The sequence below is a fragment of the Lepidochelys kempii genome, chromosome 16 (genome assembly GCF_965140265.1).
Source record: "Lepidochelys kempii isolate rLepKem1 chromosome 16, rLepKem1.hap2, whole genome shotgun sequence".
NCBI lineage: Eukaryota > Metazoa > Chordata > Testudines > Cheloniidae > Lepidochelys > Lepidochelys kempii.
This window is the reverse complement of record NC_133271.1, coordinates 29,332,618-29,346,311: the sequence shown is the minus strand read 5'-3', so window position 1 is coordinate 29,346,311 and position 13,694 is coordinate 29,332,618. Positions and strand designations below refer to the sequence as shown.

General features: G+C 41.7%; 1 protein-coding gene across 23 annotated transcripts in view; it reads right to left on the bottom strand.

Annotated features, from left to right (window-relative positions):
* RALGPS1 (Ral GEF with PH domain and SH3 binding motif 1) overlaps window positions 1-13,694 on the bottom strand; it is a 399,374-nt gene that overhangs the window by 94,837 nt on the left and 290,843 nt on the right. For all 23 annotated transcript variants that reach the window (XR_012155323.1, XM_073315016.1, XM_073315014.1 and 20 more), the window contains one exon: window positions 11,574-11,667. Coding sequence is in view for 22 of the 23 variants with exons in the window: in XM_073315016.1 (XP_073171117.1) it covers window positions 11,574-11,667 (94 nt within the window). In the remaining variant the exon portion in view is untranslated. The remainder of the gene's footprint in view (window positions 1-11,573; window positions 11,668-13,694) is intronic.

Below are 13,694 nucleotides of genomic sequence, written 5' to 3'. Positions count from 1 at the left end.
CAGTTCTCAGTGGTGGGCAGATGACAGAACGAGGAGTAATGGTCTCAAGTTGCAGTGGGGGAGGTTTAGGTTGGATACTAGGAAAAACTTTTTCACTAAGAGGGTGGTGAAACACTGGAATGCGTTACCGAGGTGGAATCTCCTTCCTTGGAAGTTTTTAAGGTCAGGCTTGACAAAGCCCTGGCTGGGATGATTTAGCTGGGGATTGGTCCTGCTTTGAGCAGGGGGTTGGACTAGATGACCTCCTGAGGTCCCTTCCAACCCTGATATTCTATGATTCTATATAAAATCTGGGCAAGCAGCCCTTTCTATATTGTGAAAATAGGCACAAACCTAACCATTTCTGATCAATTTTTAGGCAGGCAAGGATTGAAAGGGTCTATGGGATCTGTGGCATCATGTCCAGCTTTCTGTTCACTATAGTAGGTTGAAAACTAAGATTCTTTTCTGTAGGAGGATATAAAAAAATTCTTACTGGTAACTCAGGTGTTGAGTACGCCAAATTCAATTGCGTGCTCAGTTCTGCAGCTTGAAAAAACTCAAAAGCACTCTGTACTCAGTGGCAGATGTGGGAAAGTTTAAATAAACCTGCACTACTGGTAAAGCAGTCAGGAAGGAGACAGGACACTCCAGGAGCGTTATGACTCCCTCCAATACTATTCTGTCAATTAGGGGCTCAAGAGCTTGTCTGCATTTTAAAATCTGCAAAAAGTAAAATTCAACTGGGAGTCAGGAGACTCAAGAAATGGAAAGAAACAGATGTTCCAAGGTTAGCAGATTTCAAAAGCTATGTTGCTTACACAGGCAATAGCTGATGATTTCTTTCGCAGCTGTTCAGTGAATGTCAAGATACACATAGAAAAACTGAACACTTCCACTGAAAACTTCCTTAATGGAATATGAGCTATGTTTAGCACGAGTGGATAGCTTCTAAAGATATCAGATACCAGCACAGGAAAAACCCAGACAACATGCAAACCAAACAACAACTATGTATAATACTTATATTTAGCATTATTCTTCTTCTGAGCACTTTATAAAAGTTATTGTAGTTTAAGTCAAATTTACATTATTTTTAAGGGAGAAAAGGTAAATAAATTGTAAAAAACATAACAAGCACATTTTCTCCAGCTAAAAATGTGAGATGATCCAGGGTAAAAGGAGAAAATAGGATTTCCATTAGTGAGCCCTTAATGGAATAGGAAAATATATTTTGACTTATCAAAAATGTCCTCTCTCTAACTTAAAAGGTCCACAGATACATTAGCCAATTAGCTTTCTGCTGATGTCCAGCTATGCAGGCAGAGCTGTACCTGTCAGTCACTGGCACGAAAGGATGTGGCCAGCTAAACTGAAGAATCCACCGGTTAAGAGAGCTTCCAAAGAAAGGACAATATCCCCAGTGACCTTAAATTTTTTAAACACTGTACGAATAAACTATGAATTCCTATTGCATAGCACAGCCTTATGGACCAATTCTGAATGAACTAAATGGCAGTTTTAGCCCATTAGCAACAATATACTCCAAGCAAGGTAAGGTCAAATCTGTGGACCTTGTAACTCAGAGGAAGGCAATTTTTGGTAAGTCATTAAATTTTTCTATTATCTTTCATTTGCAAGGGATTCAGATCAATTAACTACTGGAATTTTTAAATTAACAGGCATGAATAGCTTTCACTCAGGAGTCCTAAAAGAGTTGGCTAAGGAGATCTCTGGGCTGCTCATGTTAATTTTTAATGCATCAGGGAATAACTGGGGAAATTTCAGAAGATTGGAAGAGTGCTAATGTTCTGCCAATTTTCAAAAAAGGCTAGTGGGATGACATGGGTAGCCATAGGTCAATTAGTCGGACATCAGGCCTGGGCAAATACTGAAAAATCTGCTACATGATTAAGTTAATAAAGAATTAAAAGGATACAAATATAATTAATGCCAGTACATGGCTTTATAAAAAACAAAGTTGGTCAAACAAACCTGATTTCATTCTTTGATGAGATTTCAAGTTTGGTTGGAGGGGTTGCTGTGCAGATGTAATATACATACAACTGAACATGAGCTCTGTCATAAATATAAAGGGAAGGGTAAACCCCTTTAAAATCCCTCCTGGCCAGAGGAAAAATCCTCTCACCTGTAAAGGGTTAAGAAGCTAAAGGTAACCTTGCTGGCACCTGACCAAAATGACCAATGAGGAGACAAGATACTTTCAAAAGCTGGGAGGAGGGAGAGAAACAAAGGGTCTGTGTCTGTCTGTATGCTGCTTTTGCCGGGGATAGAACAGGAATGGAGTCTTAGAACTTTTAGTAAGTAATCTAGCTAGGTATGTGTTAGATTATGATTTCTTTAAATGGCTGAGAAAGGAACTGTTCTGAATAGAACGACTATTCCTGTTTGTGTGTCTTTTTTGTAACTTAAGGTTTTGCCTAGAGGGATTCTCTATGTTTTGAATCTAATTACCCTGTAAGGTATCTACCATCCTGATTTTACAGAGGGGATTTCTTTACTTTTATTAAAAGTCTTCTTGTAAGAAAACTGAATGCTTTTTCATTGTTCTCAGATCCAAGGGTTTGGGTCTGTGGTCACCTATGCAAATTGGTGAGGATTTTTACCAAACCTTTCCCAGGAAGTGGGGTGCAAGGGTTGGGAGGATTTGGGGGGGAAAGACATGTCCAAACTACGTTTCCCAGTAAACCCAGTTAGAGTTCGGTGGTGGCAGTGGAGATCCAGGGACAAAGGATAAAATTAATTTGTACCTTGGGGAAGTTTTAACTTAAGCTGGTGAAAGTAAGCTTAGGAGGTTTTCATGCAGGTCCCCACATCTGTACCCTACAGTTCAGAGTGGGGGAGGAACCTTGACAAGTTCCCAGTGTGATGCTGTGAAAAAAGGGCTAATGCAATGCTGGGCTGTATAACCAGGGGAGTAGGAGTAGGGAAATGTTTTAGTCTGTATGTGACAGTGGTGGAACCAATACTAGAATACTGTGTCCAGGTCTGGTGCCTTTCTGGAAGATAACCTTCAGTCACATACAAAATTATTGGGCTCAATACAGGAGTAACCAGGTGAAATTTAATGGCCTGCGAGGTACAAGAGTTCAGATTAGATGATCTAATGGTTCCTTCTTGCCTTAAACTCTGTGAATCTATGATGCAGTACGCCTTCAGAACTATACACAGGATAGTAAATTCCTTGTATTTTACCAGGAGTCCACTGCACAGAGCACAAAAGACGGCATTCACCAGTGCCTGAATGTCTAACTTGTACAATTATTAGAAGGCATGATTAGATGACCACGTGGCCTCCCTACAGATCTCTTCATATGGTGTGTAAGTTCTTGGACCAGGAGACTGCTACCACTCTCAGTGGTATTTAATGCTAGTTGCTTGACAGACACTGTTTGATCTGTAGGCCACTGGAGTGCACCATCTCAGTCCACTTCAAACAGTAGATTTAGTTGCTTTCTCTTTCTCTTGGATGCAGGATGATATGACTAAATACAGCAGGACTTTTTGCAATGGACATAGAAAAAACATCTGTTTTACACTGGTGCACACTAAACCATTTCTTAGTCACCTTGCTTGGTCTCTTCAATTTTTCTGTGGACTTCCATTCCTTTGCCATCACAGCTAGCAAGGCCACATTGACAAGAATAAAAAGTTCTGTTTTAGATTCAGAGGAATAATACTTCTGGGTAGTTTTGCTGATCTGGTAACTCCTCTTTGTCTTTCTTGGACACTCCCTTTTGAAATTGATCTAATCTGGATACTGCCCTCTTAAGCATGAATTCAAAGAATTATAACTAGAAAAGACTTTGCTTTTCCCATAAGATGTTACTTATCCCTAAATCCTGACGTACTGAAAACAATTCCAGAATATATGGGATCATAAGCATCAGCAAGTCAATACCTCTGTCACACAAGAGATATTTGGATTTGTAAAAGACCTTTGACAAAGTCCTGCACAAGATGCCTAAAGAAGCCAGGGAATCATGGGGTGAGAAGCAAAATATTGTCATGGATCAAAAACTATCTAGGAGCAGAAAGCAAAGAATAGGAATAAAATGTAAATTTTCTTCATGGAAGAAGGGTAACAGAAAAAGAAAGTCCTAACCCAGCTAGGTGAATGGAGAGCTCATTGCCATGGGAAAACAGAGGCAAGGGACTAAGCAGGATTCAAATCTGTGTGGGTAGAAAGAATATCCAGAGCTATTGTAATTGTAGGGGAAATATTGGAAGGGATATTAAAACTCATGCTTCAGGGTTTAAGCCAATCTCTAACTATTAGACAGCAGGATGAGAGCTAATGTGGGGAGCATATTATCCCACATCTGCCTGATACAGGATTCTTACATCTTCCTGATACTGTCCATTGTTGGAGACAGGATACAGAATTATATGAACCTTGGGTCTGATTTTGTACGGAAATTCCTTATGTTCTTTTCCAAACACTTGCAGATTACATGGAGGGAGACTGTTTCCAAGAAAACATCAAGGTTGCAATGTCCTTATCCAAAAAGGCCTTTTATTCATTGGCCTGCCATCGGAAAACACATCATATGTCTCAGATGAGATGTCAGAAGATTTTCTGTTACTAGGAGCCAGAATAGTAAGGTTCCAACACCAGATTCACCAGCTCTGGATTCCAAGGGCAACCTGGCCACTCCAGAGTGACAGAGCATCTATTTCCCATAAGTCATGCTCCCTCATATTGCTGAATAAACTTCAGTCTTCCTTTTGAACTTGGTGGCCGTTAGGTCTATCTATTGGCTTCCCCACTTTTGGCATATTGCACTGAACTCTTGGGACTGAATTTTCACACCCCTGGACATATCTGTTGCCTTCTTTGGCAGTCTGCTGTATTCTTTCAGAACCCTGATACAGTCAGAACTTACAAAGCCTTCTGGTATTGGAAGTACATGCACGTCCTTAGCCATATCTTTGTTTTTCATGCATCTGACAATTTACATATGTGATGAGGATCATGTTGCCTGACTATACCCAGCCTTGATGGTAAGATACTTCAAAAGTGGAGCAGCATGAGTTTCACTGCCCTCACTTTGAAGCAGCTGAATACTTCTCCTCTCTTGTGGAGCATTTGCCTTGGCAATACTTTAACTCTGATTGGACTCCTAGACAGACCAGTTGTCGAGACATGGTCAAAGAGCTCTTGTCTCAATGGATGATCTAACCATGACTCTCCAAGAAGGAGCCTATTTGTTTCTTTTGCTTGGTTCTCTGTCTTAGCTCTCACTAGCCAATTGTTCACATAGGAGTGTACATCTGATCCTTCCTTTGGAAGAGCCTGATATTGATAAAGGTGCCCCAGTATTATGAGACACAAGAATGGCCAAACTGGGATGCAGAACAAGGCATCTTGATGACACAGGGAACAGAGAACCTATGCACAGTTAACTGACTGGATTTAAACAGACCTCAGAAACTCCATCCTGAAGCTTGGCAAATCTAGCCCAGGAAGCAGGTCACTGGTGTTCCAGTGAACCTGTTTTATGGAAGCACTGCGTCTTCCTTATGTGAGAGAAATTTCTCCAGCTTCTGGAGTTCTTTGGCAAACAGGCATCCACTTCTGAAGGGTAGAATGGGCAGCTTGGCCTTGGCTTGACCATAGCTTCTGCCACAGAGATCTCCTTGCTTCTGTGGAGGCTGCCATGATTCTCAGGGTGGCCCTGGTGATGTTGCACATGACATCTGCTGGTCCTAACCAGGGTGGCATTTAAGCCAGCTCCATCCTCAAGCTTCTAGTGCCACGAAGCAAGGGTACAAAGTTCAGAGTCACCCAGCCCCTACTTCAGTCCTTTTGCACCGGAAGCTGATGATAGACTCTGATGTGCTGGGGATGCAGCATGGATCATATAATGGATATATGCAAAATATCTCAAAGATCAGTTACGAGAAGGTAAGTAACTTTTTTCTTCTTTAAAGTGATTGCATATGTCCTTTATGCTATAGGTGACTCCCATGCCATTAACGCAGGCGGTGGGGCTCAGAGTCTCAACAGAAGGAGGACTGTAGGATCAACTTGCCTACATTTGCATCTTCCCTTGATGCAGCAGACAATGTGTAATAACTGGTGAATATATGAATCAAGGACCATGTTGCTGCTCTACAAATATCCATAATTGGGATGTGTGCCTGTCGTGGGGTATGCATACACTGTCCCATTTTGGGGCAGGTCAGGGTTGTGATACTACTGCAGTTACAGTCCACCTGACTATCCCTAGGCTGGGAGCAGCACAACCCAATGGCTGGAGCCAATATGGCTGCCCTGAGGATCAGGGCTGTGTGGCCTAATGGCCAAAGTCAATATGGCTGCCTTTGGGGATCAGGGCTGCCCAGCTTAATAGCCAAAGTCAATAAAACTGACCTTGGGGTCAGGGCGGTGTGGCCCAATGGCCAGAATCAGTATGTCTTCCCTGGGGATCAGGGCTGTGTACCCTAATGGCACAAGTAAGGAGCCTCCACCTGGGGGGACGGGGGACGGTCAGGATAGAGGGAACCAGGCCCTCCCTGCCCCCAGGGCCCTGTCAGCGGCAAATGTGTTCACCACCCAGTCAGTGGGGATCCTACTACAATATGCTGACCTTCCTTGGGAGGGACAGATCACTCATACTGCCACCCTGGGCCACTTCCTACTGTGTCTCCTGAAGCCAGGGTCTGAATGTCATTAAGGTCTCCAAGCCCCTGGGATTCTGACTCCAGTTGGCCAGCCATAGGCAACAAGACTCTGGTCTGGTCCTTGGGATCTCTGGTTCCCGCAGTCAAGTGTTGAAGCGGCTACCGGGCAGAAGCCTCCACCAAGCGTCCTCCCTCCTTGGTGGTCAGGTGAGAATAAGCTGGGCTGCTCCTTTGTGTACTGAGACAACAGTTGAAGCATATTCAGCACAGCCTGAGGGGTGAGACATCTGCTGCCCACAGTGTGAGGTTAACCCTTCCTTGCTTAGTGCAGGGTATGCACACCCCGCCACAGTGCCACAAACACTGATGAGGTTGAATGTTCTCTGGTTGAATGTGCTGTGAGATTGTCAGGAGGCGTTACTCTTTTGGCAGCTCAGCACATTGAAATGCAGCTAGTGATCCATTGGGAGAGTCTGAGTTGAGGGAGGATGACTTCTCATACATTCTGCAAAACTTGGAAGTAATCCAAAAGGGCATTGTTCTATCCAGGTAAAAAGCCAATGGTCGATGAACATCAGGGACAATGGAGTCTTCACTTATCCTTGTGTGCATGATGAATCAAAGTACCTAGAGACCTAAGTGGCACAATACAGGGAGGGGTACTTGTTGACCAGGATTGAGACCTATGCTGGAAATGCAGCACTGGGGGAAGCATGGATGACTTTCTAGCATCTGGCAACATACAGTGCGGGGGATCTGGAACTGGCCCCAAGAAGGTGGAAGGGGAGAATACTGAGCCTGAAACTGATGGCCGGACAGAAGAATATCCAGGTGCTGACGGTCTAGATAGCTATGACAATGCCAGTCAAGGGTCTTCGTCCTGAAGAAATGGTGATGGCAGTATCAACAGGCATAGCAAGTTGATGGCCACAGCATAAGCCTCTAGTGCAGTAGGTACAGCCATTAGATGCTGACCAGGAAGACTGCTCCATAGCCAGTGAAGAAATAGCAGTCTCAATGGTCCCTGGGAGGGCATCTGAGTGAACAGCTTGTTTCTCCAATGGAGCCGGTACTGGGAAGTGGTGTGCTGTCTGGTGTGCTCTATCTTTAATAGTGGATCACCCTTCCATGGAAGAGTCCCTAACCCAAGACTTTGATGAGCCAGAAGCCAACTTCTGCTTATGCTTCTGAGGCTGGGACTGGTCTGAAGTCCTGGGCCTCAAAGAAGATGTTACCAGTGTTGGGGATCTCCTGCGGCCTCTTTCTGCAGGCCCGGCTACGGGAGCACTCTGATAAAGAGTCTTTGAAGAGCTTTCCTTGGAGGACCGAGGGGGCAATGATGCCAGCCTAAGGGCAACTTCCACCAGGAGGTATCGGAGGTGCTCTTCCCTCAGCTTCTTTGTCTTGTTCTTAAAGTCATGACAAACAGAGCACCTGCCTCTAACTTGGCTCTCACTGAAACACTTGAAACAGAGGGAATGAGGGTCACTAACAGGCATAGGCTTTTTACAGCCCACACCAGGTTTAAACCCTGGGAACCTGGGCATAGGCCCCCCCAGTATCAAATGGGGTCCAGAGACCTCCTTGGGTGCATAATCAAAGTAATTTTTTTCAAAAGAAACAATAAATAAAGAAATAAAAATGAAAGAAAATAACCAAAAACTGAGTACCACTAGGTAGTACTAAACAGTTTATTTGTTCACAGGGAACACCAATGCTACGACCATCAACAGTGCATTCTAAGAAGGAACTGAAATAGGGGAGGGCTATTCTGCCCTTTATATCCTCACTTTGTAGCACAAGGAGCTTGGGGTTGCGCAAGGCCATGCCTATATGGCTTTCACTAGGGAAAACTCTCTGGTGCACAAGATGCACACACACTTACAGTGTAATGGACATATGCAAGCTCTCAAAGAAGCTGCAGTGGCCTTTACCATATTAGGTATCAAGTTCTGCTCTGATTTCCTTTCACTTTGAATTTTTTCTTTGGCTTCAGCTGAACTCTCACTAGACATAACTCATGCTTATAAAGAAAATTAGTAAATTTGCTCAGAAAATGCATTTTCCCAGGCATCCAGATCAAAGGATGAGTATTGAATTACCTCTAACAATATACGTAAATACTTCTCACTGTTGTTAGCAAAACCTCTGTTGGGATTAAAAGTGGCTTCAAAAAATTAAATATAAATTACTCATGATTTGTAGTACATCCAAGTATTATGTCATGGCAATAAATATTTATAAAGACCATTTGTTTTGTTCACTTTCGCAAAGATACTAGAACTAATGAAAAACTACTGTCTATGTAATCTCAACATTGTATCATGAACAGGAAAGCCTGTCCAAAAATTAAATTAAGCAATGTGTTCGTTTGCTGGCAGCCAGTCCAGGAGCTGTAAAGCACACACTAACTACAATTTTCCCTATTGCAATATAGATTATAAGCTTGTGCACTCCCTGCCTTCATTTAATATAACATGCTAATCATGTTGGAAATAAGTAAACACAATCTCTTGCTCACTAAATTTTAACATTCAGAGACAAACACATATGAAAGTCAGACTACTTTTAGTATAGAGCTCACACCGTCCTTAATTTGTACAAGAACATATAATGTGCAAGTGTTCAGTGTGTATCTGTGTGCATAATGTGCAAGTCTTTCCCTCTCTTTCTATTTGTGTTGTACATATGATGTGAGGAGAGGGAAATTAACACACAAATCCCACCATGAATATAATGGTAGAAATTCTCCTTTTTTAAAATAATATATGTTGTATTTGAAAAAAATTATGTAGATGTGCGGTTTTTCATTTGGAAGACAGTGCAAAACACTAAGCAGAATTATGACATAAAATATCATTGTTCCTAGATCTGCTTTTAATCTGAACCAAAAAAACAAACTTGTCAAAATCATAAACAAGGCTGATCTTCTGCAGTGAATAGGCCGATGTTGATTTGGCTGCTCTAGTTGGAGGTTATCCTGGGCAATGGGACAGATTATGGAGGATATTCTCTCCATTTGAAGTTTGTCCGGACACATTCATGCAGTTCTGGTATCAGTCCCAGAACAATGTCTGCTTTGTATGTTATTTCCTTTAGAATGATTCTCTCATCTGAAGCAGAGTAAAACTCCAACCATATTAATCTTTTATATGGCTCCACATTGCAAAATTAATTATTCCATATTTTAGCATAAACGGTTTGTCTCAATTACTGTTTGGCTGAAGAACTGTAGTATACGCGCACTGGTCTGAAGTAGAGTGGAGTAGAACAGCTTTAGAAATTTGAGGTATCTCCAAACATGGGGTATTTGGAAGCCAACAGGAAAGGTCATCATTTTGTTTCATGCTCACTGCCTTCAAATCTGTCTTGCCTATTTTTAAGAGACGGATCTTTCTGTTAACAATGTCTACACTAGCAGCAACAGACATATGCATGATAGCTTAGTACCGCTCTTTAATATTAGAAGCAACTGAAGTATGCTCTGCTGTATCTGAGAAATAACTGCAGGACAGTTTGGTTTGATGCAGTTTAGCCCATTCTTTGGACTGGCACATACATGATCCTGAGGATTGCAGAAGTGAAATAGGGACCCTCAGTTCCCCACTCAGGAAAATAAATGTGTATATGCAGCCTCTTTCACTCTGTCACATTGGTTTGCTCTTGACCTCAGCTTTTTGAGTGAGTGTTGCTTTTCACACACCTGACATAAGAAAGTAGTAGCCTGACAAAGCCAGCCTTGCTTGTTGTGAATTAGCCTGGTATAACTATTCAGTTGTATTTAAAAGATATTGTGTACACCATTTCAGATAACATTAAGTAACTCATGAAAGGGACCATTCTGATCATCTAGTCTGACCTCCTGTACAACACAGGTCATAAAATTTCCCCAAAATAATTCCTAGAGCAGAACTTTTAGAAAAACACTCAATCTTGATTTAAAAATTGTCAGTGATGGAGAATCCACCACCATGCTTGGTAAATTGTTCCAATGGCTAATTACTCACTGTTAAAAAATTATGACTTATTTCCATTCTGAATTTGTTTAGATTCAACTACCAGCCATTGGACCATGTTAGACCTTTCTCTGCTAGACTGAAGAGCACATTATTAAATATTTGTGTCCCATGTAAGTATTTATAGACTTATCAAGTCACCCCTTAGCTTTTTCTTTGTTAACTAAATAGATGGAGCTCTTTGAGTCCATCACTACAGGTCATGTTTTCGAATCCTTTAATCATTCTCATGGCTCTTCTCTGAACTCTCTCTAATTTATCAACATCCTTCTTGAATTGTGGACACCAGAACCGGACACTGTATTCCAACAATAGTTGCAGTAGTGCCAAATACAGAGGTAAAATAAGCTCTTTACTCCACTCAAAATTCCCCAATTCATGCATCGAAGCATCATATTAGCCCTTTTGACCACAGCGTCAAAAAAGAAGTTCATGTTCAGCTGATTATTTGCCACTGCCAATACATCTTTTTCAGACTCACTGCTTCCCAGGATAGAGTCCCTCATCCTGTAAGTGTGGCCTGTATTCTTTGTTCCTAGTTATACATTTACATTTAGCTGTATTAAAATGCATATTGTTTGCTTGGGGCCAGCTTGCATCCTGAGCCAACAGAGTTTGCAAGGGAACATCCAGTTTTAGGGATCCTGAGTGCCATTCCCAGTACAAGGCTACACTGTAATAAGACAGACACTTGATTTTTGCCTTTGCAAAAGCTAAAGAAATACAATTTTGGAACTGATGTTAAGAGTCATAAGGATTACAGCCAGCTAGGGTTTCACTCAAGTGTCCTAACAATATCAGCTCAGTTTAAAAATGTTAAACTCTATTTACATTTCTGTCAGAGATTTTTTGTATAATTCCTACTAAAGCTAATAGCCAGGCCATCTTTCCATTAAAACATGTAGGGGTGGAGGAAAGTATGGTACTTACTTATAGTTGTCATCTTCCACAAACTTTTGAAGTTCCTCAATGTAGCGGACAGACTTTAAGTACTTTTGCACATGGGGTAAAGTTATGAGATGATCTGTAGAGTATAAAAAAAATTAGCCAAGATAAATCTCTACAACTGCAAAAATAAAAGCAATTCTTCTTTAGATTCCTCCAGTTCTTTTGATTTTATGAACGAAACCAAAAGGAGACCATAACTCCCCAAGGGAGAAACTGTCTAGGAATATTATTTTGTTAGATTGTATGAGAATGTTAAGGATTTTACCAAATAAAGGCTTAGTTGTCATTCATGCTATAGATGAGATTCAGCTGCTGATTTTACTAGGAGAATTAGGTGATTTTAGTATGCACTCTCAATTTACAAAGAGAAAAGTGAGGTTCATGTATTAATGAGCAAACCTCAGACAATTTGACACAGCAAACATTTTGGATTCTTATTTGAAACTTAATGGCAAAAAGCATCAGGACAAGATTTCAACCTGAGAGTTCTGAAGTGAGAAAAAGGCACCAAAAGGAACATGGCTCCCCTCTTACTTCACATCTCCCTCTCTCCCTCAACAGGCCCTGGAGCCTTCCACTAGGTAGGCCTCTGATGAGCACCAAAAGAAGAGGTTACTCATCTTGTGCAATAACTGCATTTCTTCGAGATGTGCATCTTTATGGGTTCTCCACTTCAGGTACACAGGAGCCTCTCAAATCCTTGAGCCGCGATTTTCCATTAGCTGTGTCCGTTTGGCAAGCGCATGTGCCCTATTCCTTCTTGTGCTGGACACCGAGGCTACATAGGAGTGTGTGGTAGAACTGCCCTCAGTGCCTTCTCCACCCAAATGTTCCTTAGAGAACAGTCCGAAGCAGAGGGGAAGGAGGGCCGGTAGTGGTGCACCCATAGGGGGACACATCTTCAAGAACTGCAATTACTACACAAGGTGTGTAACTGCTTGTTCTTCTTTGAGTAATGTCCCTAAGGGTGCTCCACTTCAGATGACTACCAGGCAGCATCCCCAGAGTGAGGAGGGATCTTCGGAATTCACTCTAGAACTAAAGACCAGTGCTGCAGTATCAAATGCCACATCGGATCTCGCTGCATGGATCATAGTGTAATGTTCAGAAAATGTATATACTATCAGGCCGCTACATGGGCTTCATATCTCAGATACTGGCACATTCTTAAGTAACGCTGTGGAGGTTGCTTGTGATCTGGTCGAATGTGCTATCACCATTTGGGTGAGATGAATGCCTGTAGCATCGTAAAAAATGAATATACAACCAGATAGCCATCTCGATAGTCTGAGCAGAGGTCGTGGATCCCTTTCATGTATTTGCAAAGCAGATGAACAGCCTAGATGACTTTCTAATTTGTTTGCTACTATCTAAGTAGTAAGCCAATGCCCTTCTAACATGCAAGGTATGAAAACTGGTCTCTTGCAGAGAGCTAAGAGGTACGGGAAAACACACTGGTAGATAAATGGATTGGTTAAGATGGAACTCTGATAATATTTTAGGCATGAATTTAGGGTGTGAACGTAAAGATTATCTTTCTGTGCGCTGAAGTTAATCTAGCACATAATCAAACATTCTATTTGTAAGCACCTAGTAAAAAATAAGATAAGTCAACATGGATTTGTCAAGAACAAATGTCAAACCAATCTAATAGCCTTCTTTGAAAAGTTAACAAGCCTTCTTGATAAAGATGAAGCAGCAGATGTCATATCTTGACTTTAGTAGGGCTTTTGACACTGTCTCAAATGACTCTCTCATAAACAAACTAGAGAAATATAACCTAGACAAAACTACTATAAGGTGGGTGCACAACTGGCTGGAAAACAGTACTCAAAGTGTAGTAATATCAATGGTTCACAGTCAGGATGCCAGGGCATATCAAGTGGGGTCCAGCAGGGTTCTGTCTGGGGTCAGGTTCTAATCAATGTCTTCAAAAATGATTTGGATAATGGCATAGAGTGTACACTTATAAAGGCTGTGGATGATACCACACTGTGAGGGATAGCATACATTTTTGAGGCTAGGATTAGAATTCAAAATGATCTTGACAAACTGGAGAAATGGTCTGAATTAAATAGGATGAAATTCAATAAGGACAAATGA